Consider the following 23,022-nt stretch of genomic DNA (forward strand, 5'->3'; position numbering starts at 1 on the left):
TTTGTCTTGCACTGGAGAGGTGATGCTGCTTCAAATCTTACTGTACCCAGGTACACTGACAATAAAGTATTCTGATTCTGATTCTGATTGTCAACTAAGTGAGCTGAAATGTAGAGAAAAGCTTAAAACATTATATAAGCATGGTTTAATAATTTTATATCTGTATGCATATTTGTAGGTATGAATATATGAAAGCTGCAGAGTAAGAAAAAACCACGGTTTCATAAATTGAAAAGGTTTAATTTTAGAGAATCACAGTGATTTGTATAGAAATGTGAGGTATTTCAGGATTTCGTCACATGTTCTTCATTGAGTATACATGAGTGCATAATCACGCAGTAGAAATACAGTATATATATATATTTAATACTCCTGCTCTTAACACAATTATGCAAAGAGAAACCTTCCACAAACATCTACTACAATCTAACAATAATTCAGACTACAGTGAATATCAAGTCTGTGACAGACTATTTTAGGCAGATGTGCCTTTGCAATGTAAACAGTTTGCTATTTGAAAGTCCATGATTTGTATGCACATTAAAAAAAAAATGCAACAATGTCAAAATATATACACATTTGACAGTCTCCCATAGCAGATTTATTTACACAGACAAATCACCCACTAGATGGGGACAAAAAAAATTAAGTGAGTCAATAAATTCTAATATAAATGTTTTAACATCACACAGTATGAACATTTAATTGTTCCATGTATTTTTATTATAAATGTGTGAATAAGTTTAGTAAAACAGCTCCTCATACCAAAAATGCCATAGTGTGATGCCACAGCATTCTGACAGACACTGAGTAATTCCTCCAACACTGTGGGAAGAGTGACATCTCCAGTTAGGGAGATAATAAAGGAGGCATACGTTCAATTAAGCGGGAGATTAATTCCCCTCGGACTCAGCAGACCTTGAGGTGACAGCTCGGTGCCCCCAGTTATTACGGTCCAGATTCCAGGAGCAACATTTCACCCGGCCCAGCAACAGTAACCCTTCCCAGACTGACCTGGAAACCCGAGCTAGTTTAAGTTTCCCTCGTGCCCTCTGGTGTAAAGTGTTCACACCGGGTAGCATTAAAGACAAAACGCATTTATGAGTTTCTCAGATTGAGGAAAGAAAATCTTTCAATCCCCCCTTCTTGCTGTCCTGGTTGTCCTCCCGCAGAAGGATCTTGCTGAGACGCTGGACGACCCAGTTTTTCTTTTTTGAGGAAGACGAGGAGGAAGTTGAGCCTGATGCTGAAATGCTGGAACAGATGGAGGACCTGGAGAAACAGGACGTTTAATTTTCATTACTCAACAGGAATAGTTAATGTCATCACATTTAGCTCTGACTTATCCTCCACTCAGATATCTACAAACCCTCCCAGGTGTAGCCTGGCTAGATTACGGCTTAAAGTTTAAGATCAGGAGGTATTGATAGCAGCAAGCCCAAACAACTCACCTCGGTGTATTGGAAGGTGTCTTGTTTTTGCTGGGAGTCTTCATGTTGGATTTGTTGCTGGACTGAGGGGTCTTGGGCTTGCCAACACTCCCTGGCGTGCAGTGGCTCTTGGAGAAGGTGGATATAAAATCCCTTTCCATCCCTTTGTGTCTGGATGTCTTAGTGCAGGTGTAGCAGGTGGCCATCTGGGAGAACGAGAGGGAAGGAACATATTCATCAATATCGCATGCCCTGCATTTATATTCCTCTTATACGTGTAGGGGTTTTTATGGTGAAAGCATAACAAGGTTGCCACACAACACCTAGTAGGAAAATATACAAGTTTATTTTAGGAAACCTATCTTGCATCATATGAGTTCTTACAGCAACTGAGATAAATATAAAAGAGGAAGGGGAGGTTTCTTAAAGCTGCCTGACTTTAAGGACACCACGGCGGTAGTTTATGCTGTGATGTAGTTGTACCTTTCACTGCCCTGACAGCCTGACTCCCGAGACAGAAAACAGGACTGCGAGTGGTTGAGGTAGAGCAGCGCTCCGTAATGAGCACCGCTGGGTGACACAGACCAGCCGCAAGCATTCACACATCAGCAGCATCTACGGCCAACTCACAGCTGACAAATAGTTCACCAATGCAGGAAGTTTAGTTAACAGCTGAAGCTCTCCTCGTGATGGCCCACGCGCCACGCAAGACATAATTTTACCTTTGAATGTTTGCACAGATTTTAAAATAGCCGGTTGAATATAAGGGGCTAAGATGGGGCTGTCGCTATGCAGTTTCCTGCCAGAGACTCAGGGAGCAGATGGCCGAAGAATCATTAGTCTGTTCTTTCAATCAAATGTTATCAGAAAATGAATGCACTGCAAAAACTCAAAATCTTAACAAGAATATTTGTCTTATTTCCAGTTAATATGTCTCATTTTTAGTCAAAAAAAATCTCATTACACTTAAAACAAGACTCATCACTGGAAAAAACAACAATTTTCACCTGTTTCAAGTATATTTTCACTTAAAATAAGTAGAAAAATCTGCCAGGGGAACAAGAGTTTTTTGCTTGTAATGAGAAGATAAATCTTGTCCCACTGGCAGATTTTTCTACTTATTTCAAGTGAAAATTTACTTGAAACAGGTGAAAATTGTCAAATAACAAGTGATTTTTCTGATGATGACTCTTGTTTTAAGTGTAATGAGATTTTTTTTTTGACTAAAAATGAGACATTTTAACTAGAAATAAGATTAAATATATAAAAATTCCTGGTAAGATTTTGAGTTTTTGCAGTGGATGGATCTACAGTTTCATACAGCAAACACCATGGTAGCAGTAAAACAGCAGAAACTGCTAAAATGCGCCCATTTTTAGCAAATTATCGACAACTTTGATGCAAAGTAAAAACTGCTGTAAGTGTGGCAAGATTCTGCTTCTGCTATTAATCAGACTTCCACCAACTTATTGAACAGTGCAGGAAGACCAGTTATACTTTTCTGGCAGATGGAAACTTTCTTCAGACCAGAAGATGGCCTAAAACAAGTTCCCATGTGCCGTTACCTCCGATTAAAGCTCCTTCAACATTCCTCCAGATCCTCAGTAACTTAAACGCCATCATTGGCACAAGTCAACCAGATTTGCACAAGGTTTAACTGGTTGGAACAGACCGCTGCGTAGCTCGGGCAAATTGGATCCGCGCTGCTGACAGTTCTGCATGCTGATGAGATGGGAAACTCACCGAAATGAATGTAGCCATGTCAGATCCTGACAGGTGGTAAGACTTGTAGAGTTGGGTTGCAGTAAAGTAGGACTACCGAGTTCCTGTGCCCTTCAGCCTGATGGGGTGAAGTGTTTACAACACAAGGCTGCATGTCCAGCTTTATAAAGTGTGATCCCGGCCAATGACCCACCCGCCTTTGCAGAGGGGTGTGGCTCAAAGAAGGATTGACCAACGCTCCGTAAAAGGGCAGTCCAGATAAACTACAAACTAACGTGATCTTGAGCATTTTATCATTTCTGCATGCAAAAAATAAAACTTCTATTTGTACATTAATAGAGCCTAAAATGAAGAGGAGAAAAATTAAATCATAATATCAGCTCTCCACATTTAAAGCAGACCTGTTGGTGATATTTTTGACCTTGTACAACCGTTCAAAAAGCCCAAAACTCACAAAACTGAGTCCTCAAGGAAAAGAATAATACAACACTTTAACCACAATCAAGTTAAAATATAGGATGTAGTTTAAATGTGAAGGTTTTATTGTCAACAGTTTGTGAGTTACTATGATCATATAAGGAGTATAAAACCAATTTATGTCCCACTCATAAAAAAGAAGCCTATTAAATAAAGCGATGAAGCTCCTCAGTTTAAAACAACTCTTATCGCCTCCACTGAATCAGCTACGATTGTTCTGGAGTTAACAAAGGATCTGACCACAATCACTTCCTAAAAAGGAACACGTTGAATCAGATACGATGATGATGCAAATAAATCTGGAAGAGCGTTTTCTGTTCAGCGAGGGTGAAATTAGTTCCAGAATACCGAGCGCTTTTAAACTTCATCATTAACACAACATCTGCAGGGAAGATTGGTACATAAATAATTCCATTAATATTAAAAATGAAGGATTAAAGATATTTAACAGGCATAATTTTACACAAACACACAAGTGCTTCTGAAGGATTTCTGGTTTCTAAGACATTCTCAGCAAGATTATTTCAATTCTATATGACGACTAATACAAGTCAGCGACGACCTTGAGGTACATATTAACTGCTTGCAAGTTATTATATTCAATCACAGGATGTTAGTAACTATGAAACTGAACAGTACCTTAACGGAGAATAAATGTTTGATTATTTTTCATTATTATTAATATTATTATTATTATTATTTTTATTTTTTTTTTTCTCCAAATAATAAATCATGTTTCAGATGGAGTGTACATCCAGTACAACTTTATTGTATACATGGGCTTAAATAATATTGTTAATGTTAATTTCCTATTATGTAAATAATGTGAAAAACATATGAAAATATGTTGTAACTTTAGCTTGTATAGTTACAATAAAACAGCATGGATAATTTGAATTACATTGTTTTGACTCAGTTTGTCCCATGCTTTATCGCCATAATCTGATGTAAGTGCAACTCAGATTTTAAGGTGCATAATGCCTTTTACAGTTTTCAGCAAACTATGTATAACATTGCTATATATTGCAAAATTTGGATATCGCAATATCGCATTGTATCGTGACCCAAGTATTGTGATGTCTATCGTATCGTGAGGTCCTTGGCAATACCCACCCCCCTCTAGTTTCCAGACTGGTCAGAAGTTAACTTTCCTTTTAGCTCCATTATGAACATATATATTCCCATATTTTTGTAATATCAGTTCATTGCAACTGTCCACTAATGATGAAGATGATGAAGTCGCCACCTTCAGGAACGGGATTTGTTTTAAAAGTGCATTCAAGTGTAGACTTAAAGCTTTAATCTACCATTTAGGACCAGATTCATGTCGTCAAGCTTAAAAAAAAGAAACTGGAGGTTAACAGTCAGACGAAAGCATCCTATAGGATTTACTGTATCACACACTGTGACTGATTAAAATCTAGGAGATTATTATGACAGCTATGACTGATACAAACACAGCTGTCTATAAAAATGATTGCCAAAGGGGGCTACGTTGGCTAAAACAACTTGGGGGCTCACAATGGACTGGATAAAACATCTGGCCACAGATGGGTGTTTACAGCTGGAATGACCTCATGCCATTTATCCTATTGACCTTTACCCCAGACAGCTTATCCAAAATGAAGTGCAAATATCACAGGAAAATAACTTTACCCAATGTTTCGATCAACTTAATCAAACGCTAATGACATCAAAGCTTCAAAAAGTATCAGCGTGTTCTCTGAAACAACAGCTCCATGCTTGGCGCGGTTGCTGAACACCAGTTAGAACTTGTGATAACCTGAAGTCTAAAACATCACGTGTACCTGCTTAATTTACGCTAATCCTTCGACATGTGGTGTGTGCTCTTAAAAAGGACCCACGTGAGTCCATGCTGCAGAGATTTCATTTCCTCATCTTGGCATCCTGGCTCCAGACGAACATGCACAGCGGCCAGTCGAGCATACGGCAAAATGATGGAAGTTCACAGGAACAAAAGGATTAGCAACTGTGATCACACATCTGGATCTGGGGGGGGCAGGGTATTAAGGACAATTACGTTATTTCCTTCAAAGCTAAAAATGTAGGTTTAACTTATGTTCATAATCGGCAGCAGACTGTTATTTTATCGGTGGTCTGTGTGTCAGAACTCTCTTTCGCATCCGATGTGCATGCCTGTATTTTGGGGTGACGCAAAAAGCGACCCAACCCAAATGCCGACAGGTAGACGGATAGGCTTGACTATGATCCCACACACATATATCCCAGCTGTTTAGCTCTGGCACTCGTGTAAGCTGCGGGGCTGTCAGCAACTGTTGTTCAGCCAATAAATCATGAAACAGAAAGCGTGCCGTTATTGAGATGCATCTTGTTAGCAGCTGCTATGTAAATCTGCTTTGTGCTATAATTATGACAGAAGGAATTAATCTGTCAAGTTTTATGACGTCTGTACATTAAAAGATATCCACCATTAGGTTCGATGAACAAGAGGCCCGACGGAGTCAGCTTTCCCTCAGCAAAGGACCGAGTACTGGCATAAATGCGACAGCCCTCGATGGGAATCCACAGCTTTGTTTTATACGACTGAAACTATGCCCAGCTAGCACTTGTAATGTCTATTTAGTATGTGTATGTAGTAGGAATGGGTGATATTTTACCGTTCACGATAAACCGTCAAAAAAATTCCCCACGGTAAGAATTTGTCATCTTGAGGTAAAAACGATAAATTCCCGTTGATGACGTTTTTGTGTAACAAACATGGCGGATCTGAGAGCAAGGGGCTTGTTGTTAAACGAGGCTCCAGCTCCGTTTTCTGGAACTGGTTTGGATTTAAAAAGAGAGACAAGGAGCAAACATCATCTATTATATGCAGAGTCTGCAAAAACAGAAGGAAATGGTTGTTACATTTTGATATAACGTTTGACTATTAGGAAAAAAAATGTCAATAGTATCTAATTTGTGGCATGTTCCAACCACAGGTTAATTTGCACATTTTATTTTTATTAGAAGAGGTCATCACTGATTGGATTTTATTTTCAGTGAACTTTTATTCATTTGTCCTGTTTCTTTATTTATCAGGTTTATTTCTTTCTACTTTGTGATTTTATAAGCTAAGAAAACTTGAAGGACAAGGTACTTTTGCTGTTTGCACTGTTATCCCACTGTTTAAGCCATAAAGTTTGAATAAATGCTGAATCTGTTCTTTCATTTCAAACTTTCTGGAATGACTCATTTGAGTCATTCCAGTTTTGCAGTACAGATGGACTAATTTAATTTGTTTTTATTAATTCAATTTAATTGGTGTAGTTTAGTAGCATTTAGTATCTTTTAGAGCAGTGATTTGGGGCTCCAAAGACTGAATGTGGTGATAGATTTATAGTTACAAAGGTGGAGTTGAATTGGTATTTTTTTTAATCGTCATTTTTATCGTTATCGGGATAAATGCCAGAAATTATCGTGATGCATTTTTTAGTCCATACCGCCCATCCCTATTATGTGGAACCTACAGAGACCCTAAAATCTCTACCAACATGTGATACAGATTCCTGAAGCATGAGATTACTCATCTATTAATAAAAGCTGTGTGCCAAATATTGCAAACAGTAACTCTATACACAAACACAAACAAATACACAAACACGCACACGTCAGTTTTGCAGATGGACTCCTATATTTAGCCTGCACTCCATAAATATCCCCCCCTTCCTGTCTTCCTCTGCTGCTGCCAGAGGTTGGCTTGCGTTGATTAATTTGACCTCAGTAGCCTGATACACCCGAGAGGATGAAGAGGTGCAGGGTAAGACGGTGGCTGACAGAATTAGATACCTGTTAAGATCCCTAGCACGTCTAATCAGCCTTAAAAATGTTTATGAGCCCTAAATGTTGTTGATTCTCGGACAGAGAGTGAAAATCTGCTCGCGCTGCGCTTGCAAAAGTCGATAAAGAACACGTCGATACAACAAAATAAACCTGAAAGCAGAGGAGCAGCTGGAAGATCGATATGGTGCAAGCAGAGCAGAGTCTCCTCTAACCACAGAGTCCAGCGCGGCTGGATACAGGAAGCAACTAAAGTTCCACTGCATGGAGGCAGAAAGCCTGGTAAACACAGACACGCAGAACTGATACAGGTTGTAATACTTTCTATCCTTTCATCGCCTTCTTTCTTTACTGTCGGTGACTACAAAGATTTGGTTTTATCCTACATCACACGTGCAAATCCGCCTCAAAACCAGAAACGGAAAGAAAATCGAGGCTTTAACTGATTTATTCATAGCCCCCGACCCATGGGAATTTCCCATCAGCAGGGTTAGATAAAAGTAGAATCCTTATAGTAAATTCTTTATAAAATATCTAATATAGTTTGGGGATGTGTATCTGGAGTCAATGCTCCTCTATTCTCTGGTGTGTGTGAAAAACATTTTTTTATCTGAATGAAACATAAAACCAGATGATAGCATGGAACCGAATACCTCTAAAATCTCTCTGTGTCCCGTTTTTATTTTTATCTGAAGCATCCTATCTTAATTGGCTTCAACAGCTGGGAGTATTTACTGTTTGTGACCTTAATAGCAAAAAGAAATAATCCACATTTCATTTTTATTTTCAGCAGTGACGCTAATGTAATCGTCCAAACATATTATCCGTGGTAAATCACCCACGTGCGTGTCTTTGACCCCAGGACACACCTGAAGGGCTCAGCTGTGTTTCACAGCACAGCTGTGCGGAGCAGAACAAAACAGCTCGGAGACGGATCCGGATTTAGAAATCACTGATTATCGTGAGAGGTGCCAAAAGTCGCACGAGTAGCTTCGTGCAAGATATGCAACGCCATTATTGTGCATGCATGCGGACAGATTCAGTTTCAGTAGAGAAGTACTGCGAATGCTGGAGAGTCTGAAGATACGAGAGCTAAACAAAGGTGGCCCAAGCCTTGAACCCAGATCGCAGTTAGAGTTCCAGTCTGGCCATTCACTGGAAATGGGGAGAGAGACGGGCAGTGAAAGGCTGCTATGGGGATGGCATTGAGTTCTTTTATAGGGTCTATCTTGCATGCTTATCACAGGGTGCATATTTTAGTTTGCCGTGCAGTCTCTCCTCTTCTTCTAACAATAGTGCTGGCTATCGGCCCTTGAAAACGAGGCTTATTCCTGGAAGTGTGTGTCTGCACCCATGCAGGGATCTTTGTTACACAACTGTACCGTTTTTAATATGGTTGTAATGGCTGAAAAGACTTGAGCCTTGTTCCCGGAGCACAGAGATGTTCTCATTATTACGTACCTTTTATAGGGAGATATTAAAGTCTTTGCAAATTTACACGGACGAACGTTTTCATGAAACGGCTAGGTGAACTTCTGCCGGTCTAGCTGAACTAATTTTGGTCTCCATTGCGACAAACATCTCTGCTGGGAGATGTAAATCAGTTCTGAAAGAAGAAGAAAGAATGAAGGAGGATAAAACTATGTTCTTCTTCCCTCCTTTTAGGGTCCCTGTCCCTTTTTTGGATCTGTAATCCAACTTATTTCCATATGTGCAGCTCGAAAACTCACCCAGCATGCATGAATATATCTGATTTATAATAGCTGTCAGACACAGCTTCACAGAGCGAAGGAAAGCAAAATAAAGGACGTGTTAATACAATATCCTTTTATCAGGCCATCAGGCCATATCGCCTGCTGCCCAAATAGCGGGACCAGGTGTCGGATAATGGGGTAGATCTATTTGGTTGTCTGTGTTAGACTCGCTACATCAGCTGTTTAAGGTGAAACCAACGTCTGCTCTGCTCATCAGTATCAGATCTGTGTTGGGTATCGGCTGATATGCAAAGCCCGAGTATCAGAATCAGAACAGAGACTGAAGAGTAGGATCGGATTATTCCAAAACAAAATGTTTCAGCATATTGAGATATATAATTTATAGAGCATCAAAAGTTAATTATCCCACAAACAAAGTCCATTTCTGAGGACGTGGGAAAAAGTTGTCACTGATGCTCATCCTGCTAAATCCTGCTCTCTCAAGAAAAGGATGAGAAATAAATCATTCATAAAACAAAATACGCAAAACAGAACAAACCTGAAAATGACTGTAAGCCACTTACACACTAGGGGGTGTACTTTAAAGGATATCTTTGCTTTGTTGTCTGTGAAACATGGTGGACGTGGTATTATGGCTTGGGCCCGCTATGCCGGGCCAGGATCATCAAACTTTTTTTTTTCTTTTTTTTTTTCCCTTCATGAGAAGTTTAAGAAAACAAAAAAAAAAAAAAAACAAAGAATTTCATCCTTTAAAACTTGTTATCTTGATTTACATGTGCCAAAAAAGGAGTAGGAAGAAGTGTAAACTTATTTAGTCCTACCCCCATTCACTGATCATTTAACCTGTATTTATAAATATTCACACACTGTACTCACACTGCTAAATAACAGTATTATTATTATTATTATTATTATTATTATTATTATTGTTATATACTGTAATTATACTCACACACATACTTATACATGCATACATACATATACCGGTAGTTGAATATTTCTATATATATATTTGTACACACATGCCCATATGAATATTTAAATACTTATTTACACTATACTTTACATTGATAATGTCCGGACATCTGTCTGTGCCTTGAATATCAAGACGTCATCACTTATCACTAGTCAAAGTTCATCATTTAGTCCCCATGAAACTGAAGGTGGTGTTTTACACGAAAGGGCTGTGCTTTGTGAACGGTTCAGGGGGTGGGACGGCGTAATATTTCCTCCTTTGGCTCACGTCCCGGGAGGTAGGGGACGCCAAGATACTGCAAACTCTGTCACACTTAGTTGTGTGGAGGAGACTCCACCGGGAGAAGCATCTCCCTCCCGCTGAAGAGCCTTCTTCTCAACATTGAGCATGGGGGAAGCTGAAGCCAGCACGGACGTGTGCGGCCCACGGGAACCAACCGGGTTTCACTGGCGTTTATTGGCTCATGTTTTATTCAGAGCCAGCTGAATAAAACAGTCTGTTACCAGACATGCTGCAGACTAAGAATGTGGAACGCTGTAACGCTTTGCGAGATCACACGCTGGGTTTGGGAATATCACGGCTTCCGGGATCACTGCGAACGCACAGCTGGAGACCGGAGGCAGAATGAAAGGGGGAGCACCCGTCGTCTTTATAGCGCCCCAGCTGCAGTGAAGTGTCTTCTGTTTTTGTTTGAACTCTATAATATTTATTATGTCTGGTCAGCTCTGGTAGTTTTGTACGTGCTCTGTAAATAAAAATACATTTCTTGTTATAAATTCGAATGAAGGAAACTTCACATTTTAGACCAATCCATTAATATTTTCATTTAAATTAATATGAATATATAGAAAATCCTCAATGCAATATTTCAAGTACAGCTGTAACTTCTTTTTGTTTGCATTTCCTAACTATGACCTCATGCTTTTATCTTTAAAAAGCGAGTTCCTCTTCCCGACGTGGTTGTCATGCTTCGTTGATCTGCAAGGAGCCAGGGGGAGCATTCCACTAGCCACCTCTCATCTTCCCGACTCCAATAATCACCTCAATGTCGCCCCTTCACTGGATGCAGGCGTATGCCTCGTCACTTATAGGAACATGTACGTGTGTAACGTGCTCCCTTTCAACCCTCCAAAACACGGCAGGCCAGTGATCAGGACAACAGAAACCAAAAATACCACCGGGGACATTCTTGGAGTGCATTATCCTGCTCAAAGCCATGTGACATTCACTTATAAACATCCTCTATTAAGATGAGTAAAAGACGGGTTGCACAGTCACTGCAGAGGGTATTTAAAAGGGCTTGAGGAGAGTACAGCACATGACAAAGTAACGTTTGACTCAGGATGACATGGGTCCAACGCGGAGTTGGAACAGAAATTCTTAATTCTTCGTTTTTTGTTGCAATTGTAGTTATAATTTCGTCCTTAAAGGGGACCTATTATGAAAAACTAGTTTTTTCTTGCTTTAACATATATAAAAGTGGTCTCCCCTCAGCCTGCCAACTCGGAGAAGGAGGAAAGCAACCAAATTCTGCAGTGTCTGTACAGCCGCCCGGATGAGCCGTCCAGTGTGATGTGGATCTACGAGCCATTCAGATTCTGCTCCTGTCGTTACGTAACAACGGGCGCGATTTACATAGGTTGGCTTCCGATGAGTGAAACCACGCCCACAACCAACTCCGCCGGCCGGAGCTTCCGCCATTTTTTCGTAGCGGTGTATCGCGTCATTCAGGCAGCCAATCAGCACAGAGCCTCATTATCATAGCCCCGCCCACTCAGAATCCTGCATAGATAATGAGGTTAGAGAATGGGATGATAAAGACATGGCTCAGAGACTGAATTTCTAATTTATTTAGCAAAAACAATCAAAAGCTTGTTTTTAAGACATTCAAGGCCTGTTTAAAATAGGTATTAGATGCCATAATAGCCCCCCCCCCCCCCTTGCTGTCATTTTGATTAGTGCAGCATTTCTTCATCCATCAACCTCGTTGCCCTCGGAGTCAACAGATGTGCAACGTAGATGCCTTGTGTCATGAACACTTGCAGGCGAAATTAAGCCAAGCAGATTTTTTAATAAGGCAGCAACATTTTCACCAAAGCTGCATTAGCTGATGTCAGATCACCAGAAAAGCTCTGCGTTGCTTTCCTCCAATCAGTGCTCACTGATGCAGGGGGAATGACCCTGTGGTTACGTGCTTCATCGCTGGTGTCCTCGTCTAAATGAGTTTCACCAGAGTGGGTGTGTGAGAGCCAAAGAAAGCTTTCTATTTTGTTGCTACATCGTGCCGTCCATTAAGAGGACAGACAAAGGGATAACAATGTGTGGGAGGCAGAAAGGTTATCGTGCTTAAATAAAACAACAGATAAATAGAAACATTCTGTCATTTATAGCTAATGAGACTCATGTACAGGCAGGGAAGAGTGGAGGATTATGAACACTGATGACTTCATCAATCTAAACAGCAACGATGGCTGTTAATGACACAACGTTTTCTTTTTTCTTTGATGGAAAGTTCTGCCACGTCCACTTTTCTTTGTGGTTCGTAGAGAAAGTTTTCAGATCTAAAGTTCACCCTGGGTTGTTGTTTTATATTGCATTCAGGAATATATCGTGAACTACCTTTGTTAGCGACGTAGATCTCGAGTCTGAGGGGTTGGTCCTGCGAGGTCTGCATTTCAAACCCTACATTTTTTTAATGGTTTCAGATGGTCTGAAAGTTGCTCAGATGACTTTTAGACAATGTCCAGCGGGCTGTAATGTGTGCCGCTCTGACAGTTGTCCTCAATCTAGATTTTTCGTTTTCCTTAAAACATCTATCTACTGAAACCTGCTGGCCCTGCATTAAAACTGCTAACGTGCACTTGGAAGTGTGTTATCGTCTCACCAGCACCGAGGACGACTTCTGGAAGCGGAGCAGCAGGTGTTTCTGCACAAGGCTCAGCCGCTTCCCTCTGGCCTGCCTGAGCAGGACGCTCTGCACCCGCGCCGAGGGGCGGCGCTTGGGCCTCAGCCGCACCCGATGGTTGCCAGGCTTCAGGAACTGGTAACAGTACGGACATGCAGGCATGTTCTGGACCGGATTGGAAATGCATATCTTTGGTGTCTCTGAAAAAGAAAAGAGAGATTGCATCAGTCACAACAGGAAGACAAACATACTCATATTTAGCAACATCCTCTTCATCGTCTTAGCTACTACTCAAGGTCTTGAAGTTCTCCGGATGGATCTGTGAGTAAACAGCACCTTGCTCTCTTAGGAACCGACCTCTATTCCAGCTGAGGGGAAAAGCCTGAACAGTCTTGTGTTTGATCCCAGCATGCAATCAAAGCTGGAGGATTGTTGATTATGACAGGTTGACTGTGTGTGTTTGGCTGACGACTTTCAGTGATATAAAATAGAAGCCTCACAAACTTGGTGATACGGTCCTGCTCACGACTGCATTACATCTTACACGTGAGGATATCGCTGATAAAAATATGCCAAAAATGTCAAATGAAAAGAGACAATTCAAGAAGGGAGATTCAACTTACCGTTATCCTTTACACAGCGCTGCCTGAAGGAGAAAGGAGATCATATCAGATTTAACCAAACAAAAGCAACATTAAAAAAAAATTTGTAAAGTAAGTTTAAATCAAACAACAAGTCATCCCTTTAAAAGATGCATTTACCAGTTTTATAAAACTGTATTTTCATGGCTTTTAAAGTGCCTGTCTCATTAAGAAGTGATGAACAAACATCACATAGATCAATGTCTTTCCATGCATAAAATGATTACATTATTCTCACCAAGTACATTTGTGGAAACAATAAATGTAGTAGACGGAAAAATACATTGGAAAATACAGAACTCATGTCTTCCCTCTGGGCATGGTGGAAAAAAAAACACGCAACAGAGAAGCAGAGGGGTCTCTCCCGAACAATATAGGGCAACCAACCAAACTATTTATGGCGTCACCTCCCCACAGGGCTCCCTGCACTTAGAGCACTGTCAATGATATATTTGTGGAAACATTTTAATGGAGCCAGAGTTAAACCCGGCTAAAATTAGTTCCGGGCTAAAAATCAATGCGGGATCAGTTGCTGTCTGGCTGCACGTGTGGCAGGAACAGGCCGAAACAGGGCAGGCTGCTCGTGGAGGGAGGTGGAGATCAGGGATGCTTTTTAATCGGGACCTGACCCGCCTGCATCTGCAGCAGCAGCATCTGGTGGCAGCAGTTTGCCGTCATCCTCCGCTTGCATTCTCAACAACGCCATATGTGAGCTGGTACAACGTGCAGCTGGATGTACCGCAGGGTACAGAAAGATTTTGAATACTCTGCCAGCAGTCATCCCTTGTATGAGCCCCCCCCCCCCCCACCCAAGTTTAATTATCAGTGACAGGATTAAACTGTCAGATTAAACAGAAGCCCTGTCAGAAAACAAGATGTAGGTTGTCAGAGTGAATAACTGTGAACAATTACAGGAACACTTGTCCATGAAGCTGCTTAATAAGAAAAACTTGTTCAGAAGGTGGGCCACTCCTTAGTTAACCTCCGGTGATGGTTTGCATCGGTGCAGAGCTCCGTAATAGCTCATATCTCAAGGAGGTGGTTGTTTCGTTACCGTAACTGACTAAACGATCCGATCACAAAAACACCATGTTTGGTTTCGTGTGAGAATACCAAACCTCCTAATGAGCTTCCTGTCAGACAAAATGACGAGAGAGCAGAGATGCAGGATTCCTGGGATGCTGCTTTCCTCCTTTCCTTTGATCAGCCAACTCCCAGAAACTATTAACCGTACAAATCTTGTTGACATACTTGGTATGCATCTCCTTTTAAGAACATGCTTGGTTGCTGGCGATATCTTTAAGATATAAGCCTTAAATTTGAAGCGCTGACAGCTGGGAGATGTGATCAGAGGCGTGCTTGGCAGATACAAAACGCAGGAATTATGGGTTGGCTACAAGATAATAAGGTAGTAAGAGACAGAATGCTGTGTGATGCAAATTGCAGAAAATGTATTGCTGCTAGGAATGGGCGATATTTTACCGTTCACGATAAACCGTCAAAAAAATTCCCCACGATAAGAATTTGTCATCTCACGGTAAAAACGATAAATTCCTGAACTGATTTATGGAAGGAAGGAAGGAAGGAAGGAAGGAAGGAAGGAAGGAAGGAAGGAAGGAAGGAAGGAAGGAAGGAAGGAAGGAAGGAAGGAAGGAAGGAAGGAAGGAAGGAAGGAAGGAAGGAAGGAAGGAAATAAATAAATTAGCCAGAAAAGAAAGAAATGAGCCAGAAAGAAAGAAAGAAAGAAAGAAAGATAAACTCCCATTGATGAAGTTTAGTAGTATTTAGTATCTTTTAGAGCAGTGATTTGGCTCCAAAGACTGAATGTGGTGATAGATTTATAGTTACAAAGATGGAGTTAAATTGTTTTTTTTTTATCGTCATTTTTATCGTTATCGGGATAAATGCCAGAAATTATTGTGATACATTTTTTAGTCCATACCGCCCATCCCTAATTGCTGCCATAAGATGAAAATATGGTAGGTAAAAAAAGGTAAAAAATAAGGTAAAAAAAAGAAATTAACTGATTATACTGGTATGTATATATATGTATATATATATATATATATATATATGCATTATGCATCTTAAAATCTGAGTTGCACGTACATCAGATTATGGCAATAATCCATGGGACAAACTTAGTCAAAACAATGTAATTCAAATTATCCATGCTGTTTTATTGTAACTATACAAGCTAAAGTTACAACATATTTGCATATGTTTTTCACATTATTTACATAATATGAAATTAACATTAGCAATATTATTAAAGCCATTGTATACAATAAAGTCATACTGTCTGAAATGTGATTTATTATTTTGAAAAAATACATTTAAAATCGATATTCAAATTTTGAATATTTATATCGAATCGGCCGGCAAAGTTTCGCAATATATTACCATATCATTATTTTTGCCACCACTATTGCAAAAATGCTTGTTGGTTTATCTGGTGTGTGAGGGGCCGACATTTGAGACCCTTTGAAACACTGGCTACTTATAAAAGATGATATGCTCCATCAAATGACACGAAATGATGTATATTTTGTGCAATTAAAATTTTAAAAAAAAAGCTCAATCACATGGAAAAAGCACAATTAGAGTCAGAAATCTTGGATGAGGGGATACCAGCTTGAGCCAGGAGCGGGAGTTGCAAGCTGTTGTAATTAAAATGTGCACATGCGAGTCCTGCTGTTGTTTTTGCTAATTAAATGTCTGGTGCATGACGCCAAGACCTTAAGAGCATCAAAATAAATGCATTCATTAATTAAATCACATTTTTAAGATGTTCCTGAGCTCCTAGAGGAGATTCTAGAAAATAATCTCCAAATTATCCGATATAAATCATTTAATTCATCCACAAATGGGGCAGATTTCAAAGACTGCAAAATGTACCCAGGAGGTCCCGGGTCACTGAACTCAGTCCAGGACTGCTGCTTGTAATGCACCAACGAGCTGGACGACTAAAGTGGTGAGTGGAGTGGTTATTTAACATGACAAAAAGAATATATTTGTCAATCCATTAATATGCTTTTTAATTAAAATAAACAAAATAAGTTTTTATGGAGTGCTGAAGTCGGAGCTAAATACAAGTGGATATCCTGTTAAATGCTGTACAGAGATTGGAAACGAGCAGAACATGCGAGCAGCCATAACTTCCAGAGGTTATTTCTGCTTGAGAGATCAATCGAGGGTGCTCCTTTGATTCTCTGCAGAAGACTGTTGCATCTATTAACATTACTGTTGAATAAATGACAGAAAAAGCTCATTTTCCTTTTGTTTTTTAGGAATATCCTTTGTATTCATGGTCCGCTTGATCAAATATGTGTCAAAGTATTAGAACCAACCATTTAAGTGAGAAGTATCTTTTTTTTTCCATTAACTTTGACAGATCCTTTGACTTATTGATCTGTCAGCAGAAACAAAACCAAATGCAAACTATTCTTTACAAAGAGTCAACCGGATCATCGTTCAATGGCTCCGTCTTCTCAAATATTAGGTTCTGATTCTTCTCTTGGACAAATTATAATAAATTAGATATTGTTAATGGACTTTTCAACAGCCGATGATTAATAATAAACTATCCAGCTACTGATGAAGTGCATCGTTGTTTCTGATATTTCAGAGTTGGTTAGTGTTCCACCTTTTATTGTTCGAACAGTTTTATGAATACCAGACTAAAAAGTACTTGAGTGATGAATAAAACCCTCCAGCCATGCACGAAGCCGTTTAAATCAGAGTCATCACGACAAGGCCTGACCAACGGTCAGACTCTGGTTACTTACTGGAAAAGAGCTTCACTGATCTGGCAACATGAGCTGTAATTACATGACGACATCAGCCATTGCACAAAAACAAAAACAAAGCAGACGCAGGCAGACACACACACACACGCGGGCACGCACGAAAAAAGGGCAATTTCTCAAAAGCCTTAAACGTAAGGTCAACATGGATGGATCTGGACTGAAAGGCAGGTAGGTATTAATACAGCGGCGACGGCAGACCCACATGGCGGCACATTCAATCATCATCAGCGTGACAGAAGGTGAAAGCAGCAGCGGTAGTAACACGACCTCTAATGCTTAATGGGGAGAATGGTCCGTGAGTAATGACACATATGCACAACACAAACAGCCCAGAGATGCTCGGGCCAGAACCACAACTGAGGATGTGGAAACTGTGGAAACCCCCGGGAAAGGACATAGCCAGACAGTTGACGTTCCTTTGGAACGGGTCGGGGTGGATGGTCTTGGCTGACAGCTGACTGAACTGCACATTATTATCTGTAATTTTACACTTATCACGCTTCCTTTTTTATAATTAATCAGGCGGAGGCTTCCTTAATTAGCTAATTACTCCAAGAGTATGTTTTCATCGGCGCCTGACAACTGTATCTTTGCTGGCAGGCACTTTGGCAATAAGCTGTAAGTTTTATTTCCCAGATAGTGATCTAAACACTTGGGTATGTATCTTGCCTGCTAAACAGCTGGACATATTTAAATATGGCCAAAATGTTCTCTAATACCGCAGGTCATCGTCGCCAGGGGATCTGGAAAACAGATCAGCGGATCAGTGTAGCAGTCAGCTTACAGGCTTCCCAAAAATGAGCATGAGTGGGGTTCTGAAAGTAAAAGCAGTGGTTTTGTTTCTATTCGTGGCTTTACCCACAAATTTTCCTGGCTCAGGTGGCCGCTTGAACAAACTTGAGGAAATGCAGACAAGACTGGAAGATGAAGACCGTCTTGTTTCATGTCAAAGTTGCTTCTGCTTTTTACTTCCTTTGAAAGAATCTTTGAAAATAAGGCATATTGCAATATTATTATTATCATTCATAGTGTGCAACTAGGGCTGTTCGATTTTGCCCAAAAATAAAATCTCGATTTTTTTCTCTCAAAATCCGATTTTCGATTACGATTATTTTGTGAATTGACAAAAGGCAAAGAAATGATTTCAAATATGCTGTTTTTTTATTGAACATTTGCCCCATTGGGCTTTAAGTGCAAACTTTGCTCTTATTAAACCAAAAATGAATGAATAAAGTGCAAAACTCTGTAAAATAAGTTGAAAAAAAGTTTTAAAAAATATAATAAAATATAAAGTTTTATCTCTGAAAAAAAAAATCAGCAAATCAGCACTTGCAAACATACAGTAAGTTATATTTCCAATTAAATAAAACAAGACATTTTCTAATTAAACTAAACTGGGTCTTTGCATGCTAAATAATAATGCAACCCATGAAGGAGGTAGAGGTGTGTAATGTCAGTCATTACATTTGCAAGTTTTTTGCAGCCCGGTGGCATATTACAACGCCCCCTCCTACACTAAAGAGCCTCTCCCATGGGGCACTTGTCGCAGGTATTGAGAGGTATTTCCATCAATCATTAATATGTGTGCAGACAAGGTTAAAAAAAAAAAAAAAAAAAAAAAAGTGAAAAATCGATTTTACGTTTTTCACGTTTTAACATCGTTCTAATTACATAATCGCGATTATGATTTAAAATCGATTAATCGAACAGCCCTATGTGCAACCTCCACAGTGTAAGCATCAAGCACATCACATCCTACAGATAAATGGTCAGGAGACTTTGCTTCAGCGAGTGTTATCAGAAAGAGGATGTTGCGGTGAGTCAAGTCAAAATCTAGACTGCAGTGGTGGCACTGACTGTAAACCTCTCCTTCTGGTCTACCTATGAGGGTTCAAAGAGGAATGGGGGGTTTTGTCGGACCCCCGGATGTCGCACATCCTGTACTGTTCCTGAATGCAAATGAAACCATTAAAAAAAATTTAATTTGTTCCCACAAATACAAATAATCTAAATGCCTATTAAGGCTTTATTGTAGAGTATCATTGAGGTGTTTTTAATCTTTGTTAATCATTCCCTTTTTTTTATTTGGATTTGTGCAATGTGTGCTGCTGGTTAACTAGAATGTTTTTTTTATTCATTTATTTTAAATTTTTCTTATCTATGAAGGCAGCTATTTTTTCTCAGCACTTTAGCCCCTGACAAATTTCCCTAAGGGGACATTAAGTATATATTCTATTATGTAAGAAGCACAGGAGAGGGCAAGGGATTAACTGGGGGTGTCTTACTGCAGATAAACTTTGAACGAGCTCGACCAACATAAAAATCACTTCCTTCTGCAGTGTCAAGCTTCAGGAACCTGTTCCTATATCCCAGCTTTGTCACACTGATGGACCGCAATGAAAAGCACACCTTTAGGCTATGCGTAACCTCCTTAGAGAGGAAAAAGAACAATGTGTGCTTTTAGCCACATTAAAAACACCTGAACTCGCCCCAGGGATCAAACGTGCGACTTACAAATACACACCTGCCCTGAGAATGTCTTCGAACTGCATGTGAGGATATTGCATTTAAAAAAACAAAACAAAACACTACAGCAATTTGCAGAAATATGATCAAAGCCAGACGCTACAACTCTGAGGAGTCAAAGATTGGCTAATGTTGAACATTATGCAGACTTGCAATGTTTTTGTTGCAAAGCTTTTTTGGTTATGGTACATTCTGTACACCTGGAAGAGGAAATAGCCTGTACGGACATGCAGTATTTCTCTTCCTTAAACACACACAAAGAGTGAGACCATAAGCTTTGTAATGAAATTATTTCCACCTCATTCACCAGCAATCGGCACTGTGTGATATATAAAGAGACCAAAATGCTACTGCATGCAAAAAAAGGTTAACTGTCACCTCAAAGGCAAATTGGAAAATGTTATTCAAAATGTTCAGTTTTATTCCTACAAAGAATTAACAAAAGGGATTAAATCACATGCAGACAGTTAGTACTATGAGGATTATGTGCAACTCTGAATGTGACTCTTTAAAGAAAAGAAAACACATCAGGACACAAGAAAAAAGATATGGCTTGCGTTTAGAGGAGCTGCCGCTCTATTTCACTCCTTCATTGTCACCAGCTTGGTCAGTGTGACTCAGAAACCACACTGCAGGAAAAGAAGGCGCTCCAGCGTGTAATATATATATATATATATATATATATATATATATATATATATATATATTTAAAACATTTAAAAAAATACACAGCACATCTCTGGAGCATCCTTCTCGTTTGTACTCAATCCCAATATAAGGGCTCACAACATTATCAAAGACAGTACACACCCTCAACGTACTCTCTCGTCACACTGCTTTCCTCAGGAAGGTGAAACAGGAAAGTCAAATCAGACAACAAGACTAAACTGGCCGACTAAATAATGCAAATGCAACTGTCCTTGCAGATTTATATTCACATTGACTATTTTTATTACATTGTTTATTATTCATTTTGCTGCATATATCAAAACCCATTTCCTTCATCTATTCAAACTGAAATTATCTGTTAAAATCCCTCACTCGTAAAATCACAGACTTCTCCCCTGAACCTGCACATGAGCAGCCACGGGACTCTCAGACAGATGATGTTCAGCTTCAATAAGTCACAGAGGTCATGAGAATACCAGCAGACTCCAGGGATAGGACAGGAGTGCTGCAGTCTATTAAAAGGTGCTTATGCCTGACTTGAGATACGGTCAAAAATAGAAAAAAGGACCTGCATTTTTTTCTAATACACTTCAGCATATCCCAATCTTAATGAACACGTGTATATAAGTATAAACAGATATATGCAATATAACTAACTTCATAAACCAACAATTTCCCTAAAGAAAACCATATCAGATTATTTCACTCTCGTTGGTCAAGCTCTTCCCTCTAGCGGCCGAAAGCTGCAATTACAGCAACACAGGACAAACTGTTCACACTTCATGTCAGGGCACACGTAACCAATGATTAAAAGGAACATTTCTTACAAGAGATGTCGTGACAGCTCTGGGCACTTTTCTTTGAAAAGCAGTGACGCGTTGAAGAGGAACTCGTTCGATTTTCCTTCGGGAATATTCTTCATTTTCAAAAAGCGTCCCGATGTCTTTACACGTGAAGAAACCTTTTCGCTGTAGTTCCGTCTAAATAAGTCTTCAGAAAACGTTCAACGAGACCTTGAAGGGGAAATGACACTTAAAACACATCTCCCTTTATAATTATGTAGCATTAACCGTAGGAAAAGCGTAGATCCTATTAATTTTAAGGTATTTATCGCATAGCTAGTTAAAGTTAGCGAGTTTACCCTGTTGGGTCGCAAGTCCGTGACGCGTGTGCAGTGCATTGTGGGAAATTGAGTAAAATAGACACTGCGGCGCAACAGGGAGTTTAATAATTTTGTAGAAAATCAAGCTTTTATTCAAAGAGAACAAAATAGAAATTAAATAATAAATTAATACATTGTTAACATTAATTGTACAGGCTACACAATGCTACTTGACATTAAATAAATGTTTCAAACTCTGTTGCCAGCAGTTGGAGCCAACAGTCGAATTAAAATACAGTCAATACACTCAGTCCTAATACACTTAAGTCATTACTTTCTACATATCTATAAATGACACGCAGAAGCTTTGTTGAAAGATGTGCCTTGATGTCATCATCCCTTGAATCTTATTGGGCAATGGGAATTACCAGCGTCAGACGCTAGTAGGATAACCTATCTAGCCATCCTCTCAGTGAAATATCAAGCCGGCTGTTTTTTCTGCAGACCTACATTAACCGAGAAAATCAGTTTTTATTTTATTTTATTTTTTTACAATATTGAGATTTTAAAGCCCATATTCAGTGATTCGTTGAGAGAAAGCGAATTGAAAAGGCAGCAGGGGAGACAGGATGCGCGCACCCATGCAGTGTCCTCCGGCAGCAGGATGAAGCAACCCGGTAGGACCACATGACAAAAGACAAGTTTCAAAAGAGGGTTTTTTCTCGACACGAGGGGGAATCATCCAACAGCTGCTGCAACAGCTGCTACGCCTTCTTCCAGCGAGCAGACGCGTTTTACTCGCCCATATCCCGTCCTCAGGTAGGTGTACGCAGCATTTACCGAAAAAAAAAACTTCGATCTAATCGAAGGCAGCGAATTTCCTTTAATTACATCCTGTTAGGGTTTTAATTATATATAGCTTGAGACTTATCTGAAACCCAAACACTCTTTGATCACATAACTGATCATGTTCACTATAATTTGTTTGAAACTTAAAAAGCATATGGAGTAGGCTATAGGTAGGTCATCCATCTCATCTAAGCCAATTCCCCATTTCTAACCATGTTCATCCAATCAAGAATGCAGTGATTGTCATGTTATCAGCACCTCCTTTTTTTATTTATTTATTTTTTTGTCATATTTCATTTTCTTTGCTGTTGCGATTTGTGGCGTCCTCGTGTTATTGAGGATGCGTGTGCGCCTGCGTTGGTGGATGGATGGATGGATCTGTGTGTGTTGAAAGTGTGTGTGG

The 23,022-nt window shown here is 39.7% G+C and overlaps 1 protein-coding gene across 1 annotated transcript; it reads right to left on the reverse strand.

Moving 5' to 3' along the window:
• Window positions 1-219: 219 nt before the first annotated feature.
• c15h18orf21 (chromosome 15 C18orf21 homolog) lies at window positions 220-21,797 on the reverse strand. The gene is made up of 5 exons (XM_061742622.1): window positions 21,496-21,797; window positions 13,647-13,669; window positions 13,003-13,223; window positions 1,452-1,636; window positions 220-1,272 (listed from the first exon to the last, which is right to left on the reverse strand). Exons 1-5 carry the CDS (start codon window positions 21,588-21,590, stop codon window positions 1,110-1,112), a joined length of 687 nt encoding a protein of 228 aa, XP_061598606.1. The 5' UTR covers window positions 21,591-21,797; the 3' UTR covers window positions 220-1,109.
• Window positions 21,798-23,022: the final 1,225 nt, after the last annotated feature.

The sequence above is a fragment of the Cololabis saira genome, chromosome 15, assembly GCF_033807715.1.
Source record: "Cololabis saira isolate AMF1-May2022 chromosome 15, fColSai1.1, whole genome shotgun sequence".
Classification (NCBI taxonomy): Eukaryota; Metazoa; Chordata; class Actinopteri; order Beloniformes; family Belonidae; genus Cololabis; species Cololabis saira.

Coding starts and splice junctions, on each gene's coding strand:
- c15h18orf21 (XM_061742622.1), bottom strand. CDS start 21,590: ATGAAGAATATTCCCGAAGGAAAATCGAACGAGTTCCTCTTCAACGCG. Junction 13,224..13,646: donor GCGCTGTGTAAAGGATAACG/GTAAGTTGAATC, acceptor TTTCTTTTTCAG/AGACACCAAAGATATGCATT. Junction 1,273..1,451: donor ACACCTTCCAATACACCGAG/GTGAGTTGTTTG, acceptor CTGTTTCTCCAG/GTCCTCCATCTGTTCCAGCA.